The sequence below is a fragment of the Artibeus jamaicensis genome, unplaced genomic scaffold, assembly GCF_021234435.1.
Source record: "Artibeus jamaicensis isolate MK-2021 breed Jamaican fruit bat unplaced genomic scaffold, CSHL_Jam_final scaffold_625, whole genome shotgun sequence".
Lineage (NCBI taxonomy): Eukaryota > Metazoa > Chordata > Mammalia > Chiroptera > Phyllostomidae > Artibeus > Artibeus jamaicensis.
Genome location: NW_026522051.1, coordinates 5341085 through 5361720, shown reverse-complemented (window position 1 = coordinate 5361720; position 20636 = coordinate 5341085). Strand labels below are relative to the sequence as shown.

The 20636-nt window shown below is 57.7% G+C and overlaps 3 protein-coding genes across 11 annotated transcripts; 2 read left to right on the top strand and 1 right to left on the bottom strand.

Annotated features, from left to right (window-relative positions):
- The first annotated feature begins 256 nt into the window (after positions 1-256).
- Positions 257-3146, top strand: FCER1G (Fc epsilon receptor Ig). Its single transcript, XM_037149860.2, has 5 exons — positions 257-410; positions 2121-2212; positions 2314-2346; positions 2624-2644; positions 2787-3146. Exons 1-5 carry the CDS (start codon positions 362-364, stop codon positions 2847-2849), a joined length of 258 nt encoding a protein of 85 aa, XP_037005755.1. The 5' UTR covers positions 257-361; the 3' UTR covers positions 2850-3146.
- A 1734-nt stretch (positions 3147-4880) lies between these two features.
- APOA2 (apolipoprotein A2) lies at positions 4881-15339 on the bottom strand. 8 transcript variants are annotated; one of them, XM_053659381.1, is made up of 9 exons: positions 14873-15336; positions 14093-14402; positions 13753-13817; positions 12665-12846; positions 12226-12363; positions 11263-11439; positions 5831-5904; positions 5466-5598; positions 4881-5098 (listed from the first exon to the last, which is right to left on the bottom strand). In XM_053659381.1, exons 1-9 carry the CDS (start codon positions 14903-14905, stop codon positions 4963-4965), a joined length of 1248 nt encoding a protein of 415 aa, XP_053515356.1. In that variant the 5' UTR covers positions 14906-15336; the 3' UTR covers positions 4881-4962. The 8 variants fall into 8 exon arrangements, with proteins under 8 accessions (XP_053515356.1, XP_053515358.1, XP_037005746.2 ...); XM_053659382.1 differs by lacking the exon at positions 13753-13817 and having other exon boundaries at positions 4916-5098; positions 14873-15339; XM_053659383.1 differs by lacking the exons at positions 13753-13817; positions 14093-14402; positions 14873-15336 and adding an exon at positions 13342-13455.
- TOMM40L (translocase of outer mitochondrial membrane 40 like) lies at positions 7858-12094 on the top strand. Of its 2 annotated transcripts, XM_037149837.2 has the most exons (10): positions 7861-7937; positions 8154-8403; positions 8677-8744; positions 9008-9100; positions 9338-9439; positions 9572-9677; positions 9862-9984; positions 10096-10172; positions 10302-10404; positions 10526-12094. In XM_037149837.2, the coding sequence occupies exons 2-10, from the start codon at positions 8289-8291 to the stop codon at positions 10663-10665; spliced, it is 927 nt and encodes a 308-aa protein (XP_037005732.1). In that variant the 5' UTR covers positions 7861-7937; positions 8154-8288; the 3' UTR covers positions 10666-12094. The 2 variants fall into 2 exon arrangements, with proteins under 2 accessions (XP_037005714.2, XP_037005732.1); XM_037149819.2 differs by having other exon boundaries at positions 7858-7937; positions 10096-10404.
- Positions 15340-20636: the final 5297 nt, after the last annotated feature.

The following is a 20636-nucleotide window of genomic DNA, read 5'->3' as shown; positions in this document are numbered from 1 at the left end:
GTGGGAGGGAAAGAGCTGTCATGGGTCCTGGGGAGCCTCAGGTGTCAGTGGGTCACAGACGTGTCTCTGAGCGGGGCTGCGGTGAGCAGGCGGGTTCAGCAGCCTCTCCCAAGCCGGGCAAGTCCCCTCTGTGGTGGCAGAGCCTCGGGCACTGGACGACCGAGGCGGAAGAGCCCAGATCACTGTCTCCCTTAGTTGGCCCTTCCGGGAGCCGCCTGGTCTCTCGCAGGAAGGGGAAGGGGCCAGAGCTGGGGGAGGCGTGGCAGGAAGGGGGGAACTCTGTGGTCAGGGAGCTGCTCACCCAGCACAGCTGCGCCCTCGGAGCTGCCATCCCGCTCGCTGCCCCTCAGCCCTGGCCAACATGGTCCCGGCAGCGGTCCTGCTCTTACTCCTTTTGGTGGACCCAGCAGGTGAGAGGGTTCAGAGAGGGACAGTGAGCTGGGCCCCCAGGTGGGGGTGGAGGGCATGTGTGGGCAGGTGAGGCAAGGCCCACGGAGTGAGGCCGGCGTGGGCGGTGGGGCCCAGAGATCCTGAAACAGGGCCCGTGCCATCCCTGGTCCCCAGTCCCTGACCGGGGTCAGTGGCCTCCTTTCTCGTGCCTGTCTCAGCTTTTCAGGGTCCAGATGCACCCAAGCCTTCAGCTGGTGGGGAGGGTGTGACATAGGAAGCTGTTCTGGGAAAGGCCCATTTCCTGTGGGTGCCTCTGGCCTTGTCTGTTAGCAGATGACCTCTAGCTAGTTCAGTCATATTTACAAAGTCCCTTCAGGGAGGCCAGGGTGGGCTGTCGCTGAGGGTACTCCCTCCTGTCAGCTGCCGACAGGAGGTGGGTGGGCAGCAGGCAGTGCCCAACTGCAGAGGCCGGAGCGTCCATGGGGAAACTGAGGCAGAGGTGGGACGGTCCCGCCGGTCGGTGGGTCACCTCTCACTTGCTTCCCGGGGTGTCGTGCGGCAATGTTTTCAGGAAGGATGGTTGCCGCTGGGGGTTGGGGTTTGGGGAGGATGGGGATAGTGAAACTGAAGGGAAATCAGGGAAACTGAAAGGGGTGGGAGGTGGCAGCAGCCCAGCAGGGAGGGTGGAAGGATCGGAGCGGCAGGAGCGGAGGAGGGAGCGGGGCCGAGGCCCGCACGAGGGGGGCCCGGAGGCTTCGAAGGCAGAAAACCTGGCCTTGCCTTCTGGCTGTTTCCCCTAAACCTGTGTCTCGTCTTCCCTGGGCCTCGGTTTCGTCATCCGTAAGATGGCGACGACATTTCTCGCCCAGGGTAGTTTTGAGATTTGTGCAATACGAAGTGCGAAAGACTCCGTCTCTGAACACAGAGTTGTAGACAGTCACTAGTCAGAGGCCCGGAGCCCGTGTCCTGTGGCCCAGAGCGGATGGGGCAGGCAGGAGCTCAGACCCTATTTGATTTTCTAAATTGCGCAAACTTCCTCTTGGGCACCGGGTGTGGGAACAGGGCAGAGTCGCCACACAGCGCCCACAGGGGCCCGAGCTGGGGTCCTTCCCTGGAGTCCTGGGGCAGAGGCGTGGGCATTCCTCGCCGGGGAAGGCAGCCTTGGGCGTATGAGTGTGGGGGTGGGGGTGCAGAAGGCCGGGCAGTGGGGGAGATGACCAGTAACAGAGTAATTCCCTTCCCGCCCTGCCCCAGCTCACATCCTTCCTGTCCAGCTCTCAGCCACAGGTCACACGACTGAGCAGAGACACCCCTGTGGTTTCTTCTCTGAAATTTCTCACTGCCTTCCCCTCACCCTGCCCCTCCTGTCTGAGGTTTTGGTCTTCGCCCAGCGCACTCAGAAGCGTCCCCTGAGGGCTATTAGGTGCTCAATGGGGCCTGCGGAGCCCGCAGCAGCGATGCAAGGCAAGGGCTGGGGGCCGAAGGGAGGCCTCCCGCTTCCTGTGCGTGCGTGTGCGTTCCAAGTCCCCCAAACCCTAGGCTCGAAGTTGGGGCCCTCAGCCTAGGGCGAAGGCGGAGAGGGAGGGCCAGAGAAAGGAATCCAGGCGGGAAGATACTGTCTTCTCCGAAGAGCTCCCTCCGCCCGGTCTCAGAGCTCGAGTCCCTAGACCTCTGCCCGTCCTGACGCCCCACCCCCACCCTCGCACCGTGGGCTCCCTCTCTCCCCTCAGAGGCCCTGGGAGAGCCGCAGCTCTGCTACATCCTGGACGCCATCCTGTTTCTCTACGGCATCATCCTCACCTTGCTCTACTGTCGACTCAAGGTGGGTGGGCGGGGGCGTGGCTTGAGAGACCCACGGAGTTTGGAGGGGAGGGGGATGGGCCACTGGCATAGCCGTTGCTGATGACCTTTCCTTTGCTCCAGATCCAGGTGCGAAAGGCAGCGACAGCCTATCAGGTATGGACCCCTACCCCCTGTCCCCCCACACCCAGGTGTCAACAGGTTTGCTGACTCAGCCCTTCTAAGGGCTGTAGCCTCGGGGTCTGTGGCCCCCTTGAGTCTCAGGTGCTGACTTGCAGAAGCTGCAGAGACCCCCCTCCCATCTCAGCCTCCCCACCCCACCACCCAACCAAATCACAGGTGACATGTCACCACTGCTGGGTGGAGAGGAAGACTGGGGGGGGAGCTGAAGGAGGGGTGGGTTTCTTGACACCTTGCTCCTTTGCCTCCACAGAAGTCAGAAGGCATTTACACGGTGAGTCCCAGGCTGTCCCACAAAGTCAGCAAAAGAGGGTGGACTTTGGGTGGCTTTTGGCAGGGCACCATCCGTAGGGGTGGGTGGAAGGGGCCCCGGGCTGGACCCGAGCTCCTGACTGTCCTCCAACCTCCACCTCCAGGGCCTGAGCCCCCGGAGCCAGGAGACATACGAGACCCTGAAGCATGAGAAGCCGCCACAGTGACTGCAGACAGACGCCCTTGGGCATTTCCTCCTCCCGCTCCCGGCTCCCCACCCAGCCCCGCCACGGGCACCATGTATGCCTCCTGCCACCGATGCCCTCGGACCTGCCCTCGTGACGATGCTGTGCCCCCACGAGTGGGCCCCCTGGTTCGTCCTCCCCGCCAAAGGCCTGTGGTCAGACGCTACTTGTTAATGTTCACGTCCTAGTCTCCCCGTGACTGCGCCCTCCCCGCTTCCCCGCCCTCAGCGCCCGCCGAACAATGGAAAAGGGACAGCACCAATAAAGCCATGGAACGGACTCCCGTCGTTCGTTCATTCATCAGTCACATACTTAGCCTCTGCGAGGCACTAAGCTGGACACTGAAGAAGAGGCCGTTGGGAGTGAGACAGACCCCACTCCTGACCTGACAGAGTCCAGGGTCAGACACCAGGCTGTTTTGCTCGCTTAAGGGGTAAATGGCCTGTGAGGGGCACTTACTCGACCCCTGACCCCAGGCTCTCCGGCGTGGAGCAGGAGCAGGGACTTTTGTGTCAGGGCTCTGGGCACATTCAGACATTCGAACCTAAAATGAGTTCTGGGTTGTGGGGCAGCCTGGCTGTCCAGCCTCAAAGAGTGACCAGTGCCATTGCAGTGGATGTCACGGAGTCATGTGGGATAGTTCCCCGTGTCCTGGGCATTAGCCTGACCAAAAAGTCAGACACTCAGGAGGGACAGTGTGATGGAGGCTCCTGGGACGCTCCTGGAGGAAGGTCACGTGGGAACAGTGGTCTTAGGTAGGCTCTGGAGAGGGAGGCACCTTAGCCAGCCAGGTGAGGATTGGGTGGGCGCAAGGCAAAGGGGACAGACCGGGTCCAGGTGGGGGGCAAGCTCCTGGAGCACAGGGGTGGGTGGCAAAGGAATCCCCCTTGTCGGGGCCTGGCCCGTGTCCACCTCCACCAGGAGGCGGGGTACCCTGCGGGTCTTTGAATCCCATCCGAATGCCAGTCCTGCCGGGGCCCCTCTCAGATCGGCCCTGGCCACCCCACGCCGAGCAGTGCCTTGCTCTCACAGTGGGTCACACCTGTCAAAGTGTGTTTCCAGCTCACAAGGAGCTGTGAGGGTTCAGGCTCTTTCAAGTTTAACCTGCCCAAGGTCATCCTGCCAGTGACAGACGGAGAACCGCCCCTCATGCATCAGCGTGCGAGAGAAAAGCAGATCCTGGGAAGGGAGGGGACGGAGGTGGTCACGCAGGGCCAGGGTCGTGGAGGCCAGACTGCAGGTCGATCAATACACAGGAGAAACTGGAGCCTCATCTGAAGGCGGTTTGAGATGAGATGTGAAAAGAGAAGTGAGTCTGGGAAGGGAAGCAACTGTTTCAGAGTTGAAGCGGGAACGACTTTTCTTGAAAGTGCCTCAGCTTCCCTGACCCTAGTTCTGGGATTGTGAGCCTCGCACACCCACCCAGCCTGCTTTCAGGTCCACCTTGATCGGACCCAGCGTCGTGGCTCCCAGCCTCTCTCACCCCCCGTGTCCACCATGCTGGAGGACTGACTCCTGTCTGCTGGTTGCAGGCTCCCAGGGGCCAGGGCTACATCAGCACCCAGATGCGAGTGGGAGGGGTGTGGAAAGGTGTCCCCAGACAGCGGTCCAGGTGAGAGCAGACTCCAGGGGAGAGCGAGCCCCATCTTTTCCCGTAGGATGGCGGTGGGAGAGAAGGGAGGACCTTGGGTGACCCATCTGGGTTCACTTTTCGGAAGCTTTCTCCTCTTCACTGAATGATCTAGAGGGAATTCTGAGGAAGCCCTCATTTCCCGTGGCCTGTTCACGGCCAGGATTGCAATGTGTGGATCTCTCGAGCCTCCTCTCCCCATTCCTCATCCGTGCAAAGCCTTCTCCGTCTCCACTCGGAGCCGCTCCCAGCCCACGGGAGACTCCTCTGCACCCCATTCCATCATTTCTGACTTTCGTCTCCGGGACCCTTTCTCCACCCTTCACACCCAAGCCCCCTCACTGGGTTTCTCTCCGTCTTCCTCCTTCTCCCTCATAAATGCCAGGCTCACCACAGACTGGACTCCCGTTCCTGTTTATTGTAGAAACGAGGATGGGGTGGGGGGAGGCCCAGCCAGGGGGCACTCTAGGGACCAGCTGCAGTTGGCTGGGCATCCACCTGTGGTATGAATTCCGTGAAGTAATCCAGCAACTTCGCCAGGTCACTTTGAGCCTTCTTGACCAGGGGTGTCAGCTTCTCCTGTGTCTTCTCCAAGTAACCCCTGGATGTGCGAGGGTCAGAGGTCAGTGTGAGGGACCTGTGGCACTGGCAGGGGCCTGGGTGGTGGTGGAGGTGAGACCCAAGACCCCAAACTTCTGTGCCCAGTCCATGCTGGCAGCTCCTAGGAGCAGAGGCAAGCCCTCCAAGGGGCAGAGGGACACACCCCGAGATAGAAACCCACAGCCCAGCTGCTGGGCCCATCTGCTCACAAGACTGGGGGGGGGGGGGGGGGCAGGCAACTCTTCTCTCCAATTGAAAGCTCATCTTCCCTAACCCACACCCTGAGCTCCGTCATCTGTAGGACCACCCACCCTCCCATCTTTCTCCCCAGGGCCCCTGGGCCCTGAACCTCACTTGCTGAGACTCACCTGGCCTGGGCCTGAAGCTGCTGGCCATTGACCTTCTCTGCCAGCTCCCTGCCATACTGAGTCAGGTTCTGAAAGTACTGTGAGAACAGGCTCGGCAGGCCCGGCTCTTCCGCCTGCCTCCGCACCAATGCCCCTGCATGCACAGAAACACAGGGGCCTCTTCTCAGCTGGCCCCCGGCCAGGAGTCCTGGCCTCCGGCTGCCCCGCAGCCAGGCCTCAGGCCCAACAGGTCTCCAGCTCTCAGTCTTTGCACGGGACTTCCGGGCTTTAGGGAGGAACAGTCTTCTTGAGCCCCGTGGTTGCTCTACCTGGGCACAGAGGGCTGGCAGGGGGGCAGCGGGGACCACGCTCCAGAGCACACTCACCTTCGAGGCTGCAGATAGTGAGGAGCAGTGCTGTGAGTGCCAGCAGCTTCATGGTGGAGCAGTGGGAGGGCGGCCTGCGCAGACAAGGCAGTGGGGGAGGACACTGCTCAGTGGGTCCCCGCCCCTCCCCAGGGACCCCTACCTAGGTGCCCACTCCAACCTGGCATCATCCCTCCCCAGAATAAAACCTAGTCCTCTTGGCAGGCTCCTCACAGCCACTGCTTCCTACCTGGTCAGTGCCTCAGTCCTTGGGTCTGGGGCTGGCCTGGCCGGGGAGGCAGGGCCTATATACCTGCCTGCCTCCCCACCCTCTTGTCAGGTGACAGGGACCGTGGAGAGGTATCGGGGCAGGGGCCAAGTTGGAGTAAACAAGTGGGAGAAATGAGGGGGGAGAGGCCAAGTACGGTGGGTGGGGATGCAGGGTGACGGTGTGGGAAACAGGCCTGCGTGGAGGCCCGGAGGGATCCTCCGGGCCCGTTATAGGTTTGTTCTTCGGGGAGTGGGGCAGCAGTCGGCTCCAAGGGCTGAAGGACGCTGGGGTGCTGGTTTTTCTCTGGAAAGCTCTGACACATCAAGCCCTCAGCCTTCAGTAACTTTGTCCCATTATGAGTGGATTTAATCTCCTTAGCCAGACACCCCCCCCCCCCCCCCCCCCGCTTCACGGCCACTTGGCAGAGAGACCTTGGGGACCAGAAGAAAGAATATGAAATTTGAGGTAGGGGTGAGGGTCAGAGGGCAGGTGATCGATTCTGTCCCTTTTTGAGTTAATGTGTAATGAGACTGCGTGGGCGGGGGCAGAAAACATGAGAGCCCAGAATGACCCCTGTGTTGACCAATGAGCACACCCTATCCTCAGTCAAAGTCAGGAAGCAGCAGCCTCTGCTCTTCCCCCCACCCTATGGGAAGTCTCTGGTAGGAAAGGAGGTCAAGGTTAAAGGATAAAGATTGAAGGTCCCTGGTCTCTGTATCACCTTATCGGTTTTAGGTGGTAGCCAGCCAACATGAGTTAGCAGGGGCCAAGGTGTCCCTCTGACCAAGGCCCCAGGCCAGCCTCAACTGAGAGGAAGGGAGTACATTCCCTCAGGCATTCGGGTGGCCAGCATTTGCATCTTTCATCCTTTGGCCCTTAAAGTGTAGGTAGGACATTCCTGAAAGATGGGTTGGAGATGTGAGGACCAGTGAGGATGGTGACCAGAGCCCCTGACTTCCCCGTGGAGCCCCTGGCACTGGAAGGCATCCTCTGACTCCTGCCTGGCCCTGGCGCGGAGCGCACTTTGGGGCGGGGGTCCATGGATCTGGGTTTTATCTGATGGCTCTGCCTGGGGAATCAGGGAAGGATCAGCTACCGGGGCAGCTGGGTGAGGGCTCAGTTCTGTCAGGAGCGAGGCTGTAGCCCCTGCTCCTCCAGCCCCAGCTCTTACCCCGAGTGCCACTGCGAGAGGAACAGAGAAGTTGGGGAGCCGTGGACCTGCAGGAGGGATGAGGGTTCGTGTCCCAGGGCAGCCATGCAGGCGGGCAGGGAGCAGCGCACGGTGCAAGGCTAGGGGAGGGGCCCAGGGATTCATGCGGTGGGGGCGCGGAGGGGCAACTGAATCCAGGCTCGCAGGAAGTCCTCCTGTCGTCCCCTCCGCCACTCTTTTCTAGAGGCAAGTCTCCAAGCTGTATGGCGGAGGGAGCTCCAGCGACCCAAGCTCCAAGATGCTCCCTCCAGAGCCCTGCAAGCTCCCAGGTCCCTGGACCTCTGACAGGTGGGATGACCGAGGCCTCCACCGCCTGAGTCAGGTTCGGGAGCGGCCCTCAAGCCCCTCAACCCTCCGCCTCGCCGGGGCTAGAGGTCTCTGGATGCGGGGCCTGCCACTCTTCTGCTTCCTCCTCTCCCATTGGTCTCTGGGTGATCAAGGCTGCTTATGTTTAATAGATTGGGCGGGGCCCAATCAAGGGAGGGTCGGTCTTTAAAAGCTTTTTTTGCCCGGTTCAAAGATGGCATCCGTGACCACGCCGAGAAAGCAGCGTGAAGCCGCAGTTCTGCCATCACTCAAGATGGCTGCCCCCATCAAGATGACCGGGGTGTGCCGGGGGGAAAGGGGCAGCATGATGGTCTGAGACGGTAAGGATTGCTGCTTCGTTGCAAGCCTCGCCCTGGGGCCTAAGGATGAGGAGTAGAAAGACTAGGAAGCTGGGTGAGCTCTGTGGTGGGGCTAAGGCTAGACAGTGGGGGAAGGGACAGGGTGACAGGTCGGGGTGAGGGATCAAAGATGCGACGGGGCTGTGCCTGGGACTCACTCGCCCCACTGGTGCCCTTCCCGCCACCTTCTCGTTCCAGAGCTAGTGTCGGATCATGTGGAAGACTCCGGGCCTGGGAAGCTGGATGATGGGGGGTGGGGCCCGTGCGGGATAGAGGGAGGAAGAGCATCCCTTCCCGGGCTCAGCCCGGCCCCTCCCTGTCCTCTGTCCTGAAATGGGGAACACCTTGGGCCTGGCCCCGCTGGGGGCTTTGCCCCGCCGCGGCCCCCGTCGAGAGGAACCTCTGCCCAACCCCGGGAGCTTCGATGAGCTGCACCGCCTGTGCAAAGGTGAGAACTTGGCATTTGGTGTCTCAAGCTGGAGGCGTGGAGGAGGGCAGGGTCTTGAGTGCTGGGTGTGCGGGAAAGGGGAGATCACAGCTGTTGAGGTTGGACCAGATGCCCCAGCGGAGCCCAGCACTTGGAGTGCAGCGTTTGGTTGCAGGATCTGAAAGGAGGTCAGTTCCTCCAAAGCGCTTTCTGTGGGATGGAACGGGGACTACTTCTTGGGGGAGGGGTTCCTTGTCTGTGCTTACTAGCCCCCCCCCCACTTCCTCCCCACAGATGTATTCCCAGGACAGATGGAGGGAGTGAAGCTCGTGGTCAACAAGGTTCTGAGCAGCCATTTCCAGGTGGTCCCACTTCTCTGTTCCTCACTGCCTGTCCCCTCCTCTTCTCCTGTCCTTTGTACCCCTGCCTTGGCCAGGCCCCATGGGGTAGAGGAGCAAGGAGGGGGGGGTCTTCAAATTCCTTGGCCTGGGACTTGTTGCTTTTACCCAGGTGACCCTCTGTATATGTGGGAATATTTGGGATTCTTAAAAGACCTGGATGGGCAGAGGTTAAAGGGCGAGATAGGGGAAGGAGACGCTGTCTCCCACCGGCTCCTTTTCCTCAGGTGGCTCACACCGTGCACCTCAGTGCTCTGGGCCTGCCTGGCTATCACCTCCACGCAGCCTACGCAGGGGACTGGCAACTTAGCCCCACTGAGGTGAGGGTTCCACACACCTGGGCCACCTCCCTAAAAGCCCATCTAGAGGAGGAGGAAGTGTGTAGTTATGGGAAGAAGGCGCAGGGCGCCTACCTACTTGGGTGGGTTTCTGCTGAATGGCAGAGGGTAGGGACGGGGTGCTGAGCAGGAGTGTTTCTCTGCGGTGCCCCCAGGGGGCGCTTGTCGCCATTCAGGACTCAGGCCAAGGGGACCCCAGCTGTGTGCGCTCTTCAACAGGTCTTCCCCACTGTGGTAGGGGACTTGGACAGCAGCGGCAGTCTCAACGCCCAGGTCCTGCTCCTCCTGGCAGAACGGCTCCGAGCCAAGGCTGTCTTCCAGGTGACCCGTGGTGTCTGTCCCAGCCAAGGGTTTCCTTGCTCCATGAATGTCCTGCTGGAGGGTTCCAGGGCAGAGCAGAAGCAATGGTGATCCAGAGACAGGGGGACCTTACTGCTTGCTCTCACCACCCAGACGCAGCAGTCCAAGTTCCTGACATGGCAGTTTGACGGCGAGTACCGGGGTGATGACTACACGGCCACACTGACCCTGGGGAATCCTGACTTGATCGGGGAGTCGGGTGAGGACTTGGGTCAGGGCTCGTTTTGTTGTGGCCGCCCACTTGCTCATGTTGGCGATGCCCCTCCCTCGTCTGTACGGCTCAGGGATTAGAAAAGAAACCTCGGGGGCAGGCTGGGTGCAGTTCCTGGGGCAGGGGGCGGGCCGCCGTTGTGTCCGGGGCTGACTCCGTGTCCCCCGCCCAGTGATCGTGGTGGCGCACTTCCTGCAGAGCCTCACTCATCGGCTGGTGTTGGGAGGAGAGCTCGTTTATCACCGGCGGCCAGGCGAAGAGGGGGCCATCCTGACGCTGGCTGGGAAGTACTCGGGTATGGGGTGAGGAGGAAGGTGATGGGGAGGGAATGGGGTGTGTGGCTGGGCTTCCCGACTGGCGCCCTGCTGTTGCGATGCTCCTTTCCTCATGCCCTTGGTTTTCACAGCTGTGCACTGGGTGGCTACATTGAATGTGGGGTCCGGTGGGGCCCATGCCAGTTACTACCACAGGGCAAATGAACAGGTGAGACAATGGGTCCCCCTGCCACCCAGCATGGCCCACCCTGGACCTCCATCGGCCCTGCCTACCCCCTGTCCCTCCTGTCTGGGCTTCACACGTATTTCACACGTGCTTCCTCCCGGTGGTCCTCAGGTTCAGGTCGGAGTGGAGTTTGAGGCCAACACCAGGCTACAAGACACGACCTTCTCCTTTGGTTACCACCTGAGTCTGCCCCAGGCCAACATGGTGTTTAGAGGTGAGGGTGCCTGAGACAACGCCCGAGGGGTGGCCGGTGGGGGGCGGGAAGCCCGCCTTACTTCCACTGACCCCTTCTCTGAGCCCGCTCAGTGACCTCCTCTGTGTTCCCTTCCCCGCAGGGTTGGTGGACAGTAACTGGTGTGTGGGTGCGGTACTGGAGAAGAAGATGCCCCCGCTGCCCGTCACCCTCGCCCTTGGAGCCTTCCTCAACCACTGGCGCAACAGGTTCCACTGCGGCTTCAGTGTCACTGTGGGCTGAGCCAGTGGCTGCCGCGCCGCTGAGTCAGGTGCCCCAGGGCCGGAGACCGGGCCCCTCTCCAGAGCCCACCTTGCTGGGCGACCCACAGGTCCCAGGGGCAAAAAGGGGACAGGACCATGCCCTCCTCAGAACTGGAGCTGCCACAAGGGAGCTGAGGAGGCAGTGGTTTGAGGACCCCCCTGCCCCCAGCGTGTGCCCTCTGTCCACACTGTGGCTCTGGGCTGAGGGAGGAGGGTTAAGGGGGCCATCAGCCTCAGTCCGGCTCAGTTGTCTCGCTCACACTCCCCCTTCTTCATGTCCCTGTGGATTAAAGCTCCTCCCCTCTTCCCCTTCAGAGCAAACCACTCTGCATGGGACTAGCGCCCACCCTGTTCCCTGTCCCAGAGCCTTCCAAGGCCAGGATCCAACTTGACCTCAGAAAGTGGGGCCACACGTTCGAGAAGGAGCTACCTCCTTCCCTTTCTTTTGTGCTTCCAGAGAACTACTTTACCCCCATGGCCACGCCCTGCACCCCCACGATTGTGTGAAGAGGCAGTTATTGCCCTAGTCGTTCCTTGGAACCATGGGGCTCCCCTTCTCCTGGCCCCAGCCCCCAACCTCCACGTCAGCCTTCCCCGGCCCCATGTGTCCAGGTGGGCTGGGGAGGCAGCCGCAGATCTGCTGGAGCAGGGGCATCCTGGCATACGTCTCTGGCTGTGCTGGGCCTGGTGTCCACAGGTGCTGTTGGTGCTCTGGAGCGCAGCCGACGGGCCCAGCAGCTTTGCATTCAGAAACCTTTGGAGGAGGAAATAGCGGGGTCACAGGGAAAGGAAGGAAATGTAGCAACTGAGAGTGTTATCCTGCCCCTCACCCCCCAAATCCTCCAAACTGCCCCTCAGTGAAGCTAGGTCTGACCACCAGAGAAAACCATGTTCTGGGGTAACAGGTTTCTCAGAGGTTCCAAAGGTTCCCAAGGGGGCCTCTGACACTGTCTGCACTCACTGTGCTGTTTTTCTTGAACCCAGAGCTTTGGGGACCCCATGAGGGGAAAGCCCCAGACGTGGCGAGAACTTTGACTGTGTGGAATCTGAGGGTCTGGCATTCTAGAGCAGGTTCTAGAAGGTGGATGTGTTCTGCCATCTGAAGCATCCTTCTGTGGGCAGACTGGCTTGTGGAGGGGTGGACAGGAGTGAGGGATGGATGCTGAGCCAGGGGCTTTGGCTGTGAAGCTGTGAATGAGCATCCCCTCAAGGGCATGAGAAATGGGAGGAGTGGCCCAGTGAAGAGGAGGGCAGAGGCCCAGGAGAAACCTCCGGAAGCTGCTTGTTGGGGAGGATGGATGGGGGAGGGGAAGGGTGCCATCAGCCTCAGGAATGCTGCAATACAGACTGAGCAACTACTTCGCATCTCTACTGAATAAAAAACCTGGAAAAAGCGAGCTGGAAAGGCAGCAGGAGCCGTGTGGGTGCTGGAGCGCGTGGAGAGGAGGGAAGGAGTAGACCCCAAGGGATCTCGGTTCCCAAGGGAAAGGGCAGAGAAGCACCCATGCCAAGCTCAGCGTCTCCCCAGCCCCCTCCTCACCTGGGGCAGCCTCCAAGCCCCCGTCCCCAGTATGGACCGGGATCCTGGGCCCAGGCTGCTGGCCTTGCATGGAGCTCTGCAGAGCCAGTGCCTCTCCTGCAGCTGGTCAGTCTCCTTCCTCTGGGTGACCCCGCCAGTCTGCAAGAAGGAGCCAGGTGGGGCTGAGTGGGCCTGCGCAGGGCCCCAGGGGGCTGAGTCCGGGAGAGGCCTGTGGTGCGGGTTGGAGGACGAATGGGCCTGGGGTGGATGGGTGTAAGGAGCTGGGGGCTGGGCAGAGGTGTTGAGAGGAACTTTCTGAATTGGGGGCTGCTCAGCAGGAGAGGAGAGGGTGGTGCAGCCAGGAGCACACACTCTGGCTCCCGGAGCTGCAGTCACCTTGATGCTCCCTGAAAGGGAAAGAGGAGCTCTCAAGACCCTTTCTAGACGCCCCCCATCTCACCTGGGGCTCCAAGTCCTGCTGTGTAGCCCAGAGGCACACGGAGGAAGCTGTGCGTGGAGGCAGAAAGTGGTGCTGAGTGTGTGCCACAGAGCTCGGCCTCTGCTGGCCTGAGAAGGGAGACCTGGTCCCGCATGGGCAGGGCACCATGGGGGGGCCGGACACAGAGGACCTCCTGCTTCTGACTGAGACACAAAAACAAAGTTGGCAATTCAAGGCCTGGTGCCTGGAGAGGCTAAGGGGTGGGTTAGCTGGGTCAGTGGCTCATTGTGCTTTGTTTCTGTTGGTGGGGGTGGGGGTTAGAACTTGCTGCAGCGTGTTCTTCCTGAAAGGTACAGAGAGGTCACACACCGGACGTGGGGCAGGTCCTTGGTGAACTGGGTGACGTGCTGTGCTGCAAAGTGGAGCAGTGTGGGGACCAGGGTGGGCATAGCAGCACGGAGGGTGGGAGGACAGATGGGCTGGGGACTGCAGAGGTCAGAGCCAAGCGAGGCCCAGGGTTGGGGCTGTCCCTTTGGTGTCCCCAGCCTTGGAAGGGCCTGGCGCTGAGGAGCCTGCCTCGTGGGGTCCTGGAGAAGTCCTGTGCTCTGAACTGGTGCAGAACACACGGCTCCCCTCCCTCAGGCTGTTCTTGGTCACCCTCTGGGTCACCTTCCAGCCCAAGTCCTGTAGGTGCTCACCCCAGGTTGCACAGACTGGTCAAACATGGGGCCCCTGTGGCTGTGTGGGCCCCCAGGAGCATCTGGACAGGCTCTTTCTGCTTCTTCCTTGGCTGCTCAGAGGCCGGCTGGGCCAGGGCTACCGCAGGCAGGGTCACTGCGCCCAGGCGAGATGCGTGACAAAACTGTGGACACCAGCGGGGGGCTGCCGGCCTCTGGTCTTGACCCCAAACAGCCTGCCCAGTGAAGGGTGCAGGGAGGGAGTCCTGAGGCCTCCGGAGGCTCCAGGTGTTGGGGGGTCCTGCCCACATTCCAGAGCCCGTGGGACTCAGCGGCAGAGAGCAAGGCACTGTGCTGGGGACCGTGTGCAGAGGCCTGGCTTCTGGGGGATCACTGAAGAGGGCGGGCTCTTCATACCTAGATCAGTATCACCTTATGTTGCGACAGCGTTGTGATTTCAAAGGCTGTCTGGCCAAATCTGATGGGATGAAGCAATCCTATGGGTAGACACAGGATTTGTTATCCGCAGGTGTGCTTCTCATTTCTTGGAAGTGTAAACAGGCTGAAATTCCAGTGACAGGTCCAAGGTCATGGAAACGGCAAACATTTGGGCGGCAGATGGGCAGGTGTGAACACCGGCTACGGCTCTGAGGTTCAGTGAACTTGGGCGGGTTGGCGTGTGTGGAACCCGGTTGCGCCATCTGTTGGGAGCATCGCCTCATCCCCTGGTGCACAGAAAGAGCCAGAAGTAATTAATTCAATTATCAAGTACCTTCCAAGTGGCAGGCACCATACGTGAGATAGAAAACGAAAGCCCCGCTCATTCCAGGAGAGCGTTCCGGGAGAAGCAATGGCCGGGGCAAGCACGGAGGCACCGAGGAGAGTCCCGGGGGTGGCCGAGGGCAGACCAGAGGCTGGGGTATGCTGAGCAAGGGTGACAGAGTCACAGGAGGCAGCACGGAGGAGCTGGACGTGGGACCACGGCCCAGAAGGGAGATGGTTCCTTTGGAGGTTTCGAGCAGAATGGCGACCTCATCTCGAATGTGCCAGGAGCTCATGCAGCTTGCTGTGTGGGGAATGCTCTGTGGGAACAGGGAGAAGAGAGAGACCTGGTCCGGGGATTCCTGGCACGGACAGGAGGGGCCGACCCACTGCTCTGCTTCCTGCCGGCCTCCAGGCTCTTTCGCACCCTGCAGGCTGGGCAGAGGAAAGGCCTGGGAGACCCTGCAGCTCCCAGTGGAAAGGCAACTGAGGCCGGTGCTTGCTACTCAGAGCTGTGCCCACGGGCCCTTCTGGGTGGACATGGCTGGCACCTGCCCTCTAGCACTGGCATGGAGGCACAGGGCCACTCAGGAAAGCCTGAGTGCTCACGACTGAGCGGTCGTGTCCGTGGGACGAACATCGGCCTTCCTTGGTTATCATGCCACCTGTAGCATGGAGTTCGGTGACTTGTCGAGAGCTAACCACGGTGTCAGGCCCCGGATGCAGGAGGGATGCAGCTGCTCAAGCTCAGGCAGGTGGCAGGGCTGTTTCCACCGGGGAGGAGACTTACCTCTACAGCCAGGGCTTCGAAGTGATAGCCCATGGCCTAGTGCCCGCACCAAACAGTCCCTCGGTACAGTGTCCCCACTGGCCATGACTTCTGGCGTTGAGCCCCTGAATGTGGGAAGAGTGGCCATCTTGTCTGCTTGGACCACCCTTGACCTTCCCCCTGCTGCAGAGCACCTTCCAGGTCATGCCCTGGGCCTGACCCCTGCCTAACCTGTATTTTACTGTTTTCAGTCTCTGGCCCCCAGAAGAGTTTCTGCCTTCTCTTAGGCATCATGTCACCTGCAGGCCGCAGAATCTGGCTCGTGATGCGTCTCCCGAAACTCTCACTCTGCCCTGTGTTCCCCTTGATCTCAGAAGCTTCCTGTGTTTGGAATTAGGGTTTACCGCCCTCAGTACCTGGAAAACAAGGAACTGCTGCTGTGTGTGGCCTCCAGTTGCTCTCAGACTGCCTAGGAAGGGCGCAGACTCTGGACCCAGGGCAAAGGCCTGGGGGTGGTTTTCCCAGCATGCCGTGGTGCTGCTGGCTGGTACGTGGGGAGGGGCCCTGGTGGGTGGGGACCTCATGACTCATTTCAAGCTGCTCCTAATCAGACTATAGAGATTTTTGCTACTGCTGAGCTTCAGGCCAGATCAGTAGTCTGTATGTGGGTGCTGGGCATGCCGGGCAGAAAGGGGAGACAGCAAGCTTTTTTTACACGTGGGGTCTGATGGACAGGTGTGACAGTTACACAGTGCTCCCCAAATGGAAGTTCTGAGAGACTGGGGTCTAATGAGGACCACCCTAGGCCGAGGTCCCACTTCCTAAGTAGGGAGGGTAGAGGACATGCTGGTCTCTAATAAATCAGAGGCTCCTGCGCCAGGGCGTCACACCCCTGTGCTGAGAGGGGTCTTGGGCTCAATTTAATGGATGTAGCTGTCTTGAGATTCTTTTTTTTAAATTAATTAATTAATTAATTTATTTATTTATTTATTTATTTTTAGAGAGAGGAGAAGGGAGGGAGAAGGACAGGGAAAGAAACATTAATGTGTGGTTGTCTCTCATGCGCCCCCTACTGGGGAAGCTGGCCCGCACCCCAGGCATGTGCCCTGACTGGGAATAGAATCAGTGACCCTTTAGTTCTCAGGCTGGCACTCAGTCCGCCGAGCCACACCAGTCAGAGCTGAGTTGACTTTTATAAGGATAATGAGGACTGGGCTTGTTCAGGAAGAGGTTGCAATCAGAGAAGTCCCAGAAGCCAGGCAGAGAAAAGTGGATTTTCTCTTTTTCAGAACCACAAGCAGGCCTTTCTTGGTGGAGCGTAGCATTTCAGGCAGGGAGTGGTCGGCAGGAGAGAGGTCTGGGGGTGGGCAGGGCCCGCTTTTTTTCCGTCACCCCCTGTCCTTTCTGTCTCCTGACCTGTGCCTGTCCTGCTGCCTCTTAGCTAGTCTGGGCACCCATCACTTCCCACTCATTATGTGGTTGCCTATTCATCATTCTTCCCGTTACCAGCCTCCTCTCCTGCAACCCATCCTCCATGCTCTCGCTATTTCTAAAATGCAAATTTAATCATGTCTCTTCCCTGCTTAAAATTCTTCATTGGCTTCCCATCACCTTCAGGATAAAACCCAATCTCTTCAGCTTGACACGCAAAGTCCTTTGTGCTCCAGCCCCTATTTATCCCTCCAACCCCACTTCCCTGCCTAACCTGACGCCTCACACTTTGGCTGCAGATGTGCTTAAGCCTTAGAGCTTCCTGAACGTGCTGTGCCTACTGACCTCCAAACATCTGCCTTCGTTATTCTGTCTGGTGAGAATCTTCACGTGGCCCCTCCCTTGCTTCTCCCAAATCTGACCTGCTTGCCCTTCAGGCCTGAGCAGAGGGGCTGGGGGGAGGGGGTGGGCAGGGTGGGGGCTGGCAGCAGAGCTGTGCCTCTGCACACACGCTTGCCATGCACCCACACATTGCAGAGCAAGATCAATCACCTGTGAGTTGTTTAAGGCTTTTGCTTTGGATCCTTAGGGTCTGTGTACTCCTGGCACATGTAGTGAGTGTTTATGCAATTTATTTATTTCTTTAAAAATATTTTATTTATTTATTTTTAGACAGAAGGGAAAGAAGGGAGAGAGAGGGAGGGTTGCCTCTCACGCACCACCCCACCTGGGGACCTGGCCCACAACCCAGGCCTGTCCCCTGACTGGGAATTGAACCAGCAACCCTTTGGTTCACAGGCCAGCGCTCAATCCACTGAGTCACACCAGCTGGGGCTGTTTATGGAATTTATAAATTAATGGGCAAGGATATGAATTAAGTTCTGATTGCAAGTTCATGCTCTTTCCATGTGGCATTATGTTATTACCTGTGTTGCAGTTATTCATTCAGCAAGTGCCTAACAGGTGACTGCTTTGCGCCAGGCATGTCCCAGTGAAGTGGGGTCCCGGCTGTCACCTGGATACATTCCTGTTCCCTTCAGGGGCTTTCTTTCCTAGCTGATTATCCTTTGCTGCCCTGCCTCTCTGACCGGGTACTCATATGTCTTCTAGTCTGATTCCTGACTCCTTTCTGACTTGTGAACCGCTCCCACCTACGGTTCCTACCTGCCATGTTTGCATCTGACATGCAGTGACTTCACTCAGGTGTCCGCGGAGGGGAATTCGCAGTCTGGGTCTGCTCTGCCCTGTTTGCCCACCCCCGGGTCCTGGCACAATCACTTCCTTGCAGTGTTCAGGCTTCCTCCTTTCCTTTGCACTTTGTAACCTGGTTCCAATCTTCTTTGTATACATTTACTAGTGATCTCCCACGGCCTGTTGAACTCAGTGTGCAATCCACCTCCCTACTGCTTCGACTCACTAATAAGGTTATCTTCTTTGAAAATCTCTCTCATTAGCCACTATAATGTTACGCATTCCTGGTTCTCCACTTTTATTTCTACCAACTCTTTTTCTCTTTCTCCATTATGGAGTCTCCCTTTTTCCTAAGCCTACCAGTTAGGAAAAACTATAGGCTTTTCTCTAAGGCTCCATTTCGACTCCTCTGCCTTTCTTCTATGTTCCTCCCCGACAGTTTGTCTATTCACAAGGCTCTGGTAAAATGTAAAAATAACTGACATTGTAACAACACAGCTTACAGTACACCTTGACATTGCTGATTTCAGCCGTTGTCCTCATTTTGGATTGTGAACGTCTCCAAAACCTACAACCCCAGTTCCGGGGGATGTTGCTATTCTTAGTAGTTTCTTCTGATGCCCGGTAAGGGTAAATCTCATTCGATTCCTTTTTCTGGACACCGACTGCACTTGCCCAGACTTCTGCCTCAGCACCTGCAGCAGCACTGTGCCTTCGCATCCACAGGACCGTCTCTCTCCTCCTAGGCTGTGTGCTCTGTGTCCTGCGAGTCTCCTCTTCCCAGTGCCCAGCATGGATCCCGCCCATACTGTATGCTTCACAGCCAATGCAGGATTGAAGACCTTCCGAACTCTCTGGTCCTGAATTCCAAAAGTCACTTTGAGACCTCTCTTACATCTTGTTAGTGACCAAATCTTATCGGTTCTTTGTGCCTTATATTTCTCCAAGTCCCTTCTCTTCTGCTGTCATCGCTGCCCTCACCCAGACTCTTAAACTTTGTCCAGTGACAACATCCCTGCCTTGTTTTCCTGCTCTGTTTCTATTGTCAGTAAGTCCCATGTTTCCCGGTAACAATAATCTGAAGATGCCATTTCTATGAGGGTCAGCTTTAAGTTCCTTATTCTGATGCATCTCCCGCAACTTCCCCATCCTCAACCTCAGTCTTCTTTCATCATTTTTCTCTTATCACCCGAGGCCAGATAGATTCGTCTTTTCCTCCTTCCCTTCCATCATTGGTCTAAATTTTACCTTCTTTTAAGGTCCAACCCAACCCCATTTTCCCCAGGAAGCTTTTGAATCTTCAGGCCCTGAACAATGTCTTTCTTCTTGGACCTACTACTATTTAGTATTATATAACTTACCGTTGTAGTGTACTTGGGCACTTAATCACCTCTGGCAGGGGTGGGCAGTCTGTGGCCTGTTAGTCAAATCAGACCTGTGGCCTGCTTAGCATTTGAGCTAAAAATGTTTCTTTTTAAATATTTTATTTATTTAGAGGGGAAGGGACAAAGAGGGGGAGAGAAACATCAATGTGTGGTTGCCTCTCGCACGCCCCCTACTGGGAACCCAGCCTGTAAGCTAGGCACGTGCCCTGACTGGGAATCAAACTGGTGACCCTTTGGTTCTCTGGCTGACGTTCAATCCACTGAGACATGCCAGCCAGGGCTGTTTTTTCAAATTAAAATTTTAAAAGAAGCCCTGGCTGGTGTGGCTCACTGGATTGAGCACCGGACTGCTAAGCAAATGCTTTCCAGTTCAATTCCCAGTCAGGGCACATGCCTGGGTTGCAGGCCAGGTCCCCAGCAGGGTGTGCGTGAGAGGCAACTACACATTAATATTTCTCTCCCTCTCTTTCTCTTCCTTCCCCTCGCTCTCTAAAAAAAATAAATAAACAGATAAAGTCTTTAAATTGTTAAAAGAAGAAAAAGAATATCTCATAATACATGAAAATTATATAAACTGCACACTTTGGTGTCCAAAAATAAAGTTTAATTAGAATATAGCCTCACCTACTTGTTTACATGTCATTTATGACTGCTTTCAAACTATGAGGAAAGACTTGGAATTTCAGCAGAGACCATCAGCATTTACTCTCTGGCTGTCACAGAAAAAGCTTGCTGACCTCTGATGTAGGATCTCGAATTCCCTTTATACTCTTTGCATAGCTGTTTAACAACTTTGGGGAGGTCTGTTGCACTAAGGACAACCTTTTCCATGCTAATTAGCCATTCATCAGAAAGGTGAGGGAAGCCAGAGGAGTAGGCCGCAGAGACTTCGTAGGACTCGTAGGACTGTCCCCCTTCCCCCACCAGAAACTAGCCACTTAGGTACCAGATTCTCATTGGAAAGTGAGAGTCAGAGGATCCAGGTGGATGGGGGAAGACACCGCATTTTTTCGTCTTCTCTGTTTCTGACCTGGCACAGGAAACGTGCAGACACAGAGGGTGGAGCTGGAGGGAGGCTGTTTGGGGTCTCCCCTGAATCTGCTGCTGAGAAAAGAGCCATGGTCGCAGGCTGGGAGAAGCTCAGCTAGGAACGACTCAGCTATTACAGGCCGGGAAAGAAACTATCAACAGGAAAGTGTTTGGCTTTGGGTGACAGTAGCTGTACGTAGGCGAAGAGATTTTACAATGCCTAGAAGTGCCACGGGCAAGAGAATTGGAAGGCTTTCCTTAAAGCAGAAAGGAAGGCTAGATATTCATAACATTTACCCAGACGTTCTCTCGCTTTTCTTCTCGCTCTATCCATATTTTCCCCTTAAAACTTATACATCACAGTAATTATTCAGTAAAGCTCCCTCTTATTGAGAAATAACCCACATAGGCTGGACTTTCACACCTGTTCCCCACACCTGGGCCGAGTCCGCGGGGCTGGCTTTGGCCCTGGAACGCGGACCACCGGTGGGCGGCTACCTGACTTGCTGGAAGAAACGAACGAGACTCTGGGAGATAGAACCTGCCTGTCGAAACCTATTCTAATGGCAGCAGTAGGTGCAAGGCCATCGGTGCGTGTCCCTTTTCCGCAGCGCCCTCCCTGCGCCCGGCACGTGGTCAGGCTGGAATCTGACGCATAACCTTTCGGGAGGGACGGTGGACGTAGGGGGATCATCATTTGGTTGGAGAGGGTTTTTCCCCCCCCCTTTTTTCCTTATGTAGGACGTAGG

Coding starts and splice junctions, on each gene's coding strand:
- TOMM40L (XM_037149819.2), top strand. CDS start 8,289: ATGGGGAACACCTTGGGCCTGGCCCCGCTGGGGGCTTTGCCCCGCCGC. Junction 9,101..9,337: donor GGCAACTTAGCCCCACTGAG/GTGAGGGTTCCA, acceptor GCTCTTCAACAG/GTCTTCCCCACTGTGGTAGG. Junction 9,440..9,571: donor GAGCCAAGGCTGTCTTCCAG/GTGACCCGTGGT, acceptor CTCACCACCCAG/ACGCAGCAGTCCAAGTTCCT.
- APOA2 (XM_053659381.1), bottom strand. CDS start 14,905: ATGGGCTATCACTTCGAAGCCCTGGCTGTAGAG. Junction 12,847..13,752: donor CAACGCTGTCGCAACATAAG/GTGATACTGATC, acceptor TTTGTGTCTCAG/TCAGAAGCAGGAGGTCCTCT. Junction 5,099..5,465: donor CAGCTTCAGGCCCAGGCCAG/GTGAGTCTCAGC, acceptor TCGCACATCCAG/GGGTTACTTGGAGAAGACAC.
- FCER1G (XM_037149860.2), top strand. CDS start 362: ATGGTCCCGGCAGCGGTCCTGCTCTTACTCCTTTTGGTGGACCCAGCA. Junction 411..2,120: donor CCTTTTGGTGGACCCAGCAG/GTGAGAGGGTTC, acceptor CTCTCCCCTCAG/AGGCCCTGGGAGAGCCGCAG. Junction 2,213..2,313: donor TGCTCTACTGTCGACTCAAG/GTGGGTGGGCGG, acceptor CCTTTGCTCCAG/ATCCAGGTGCGAAAGGCAGC.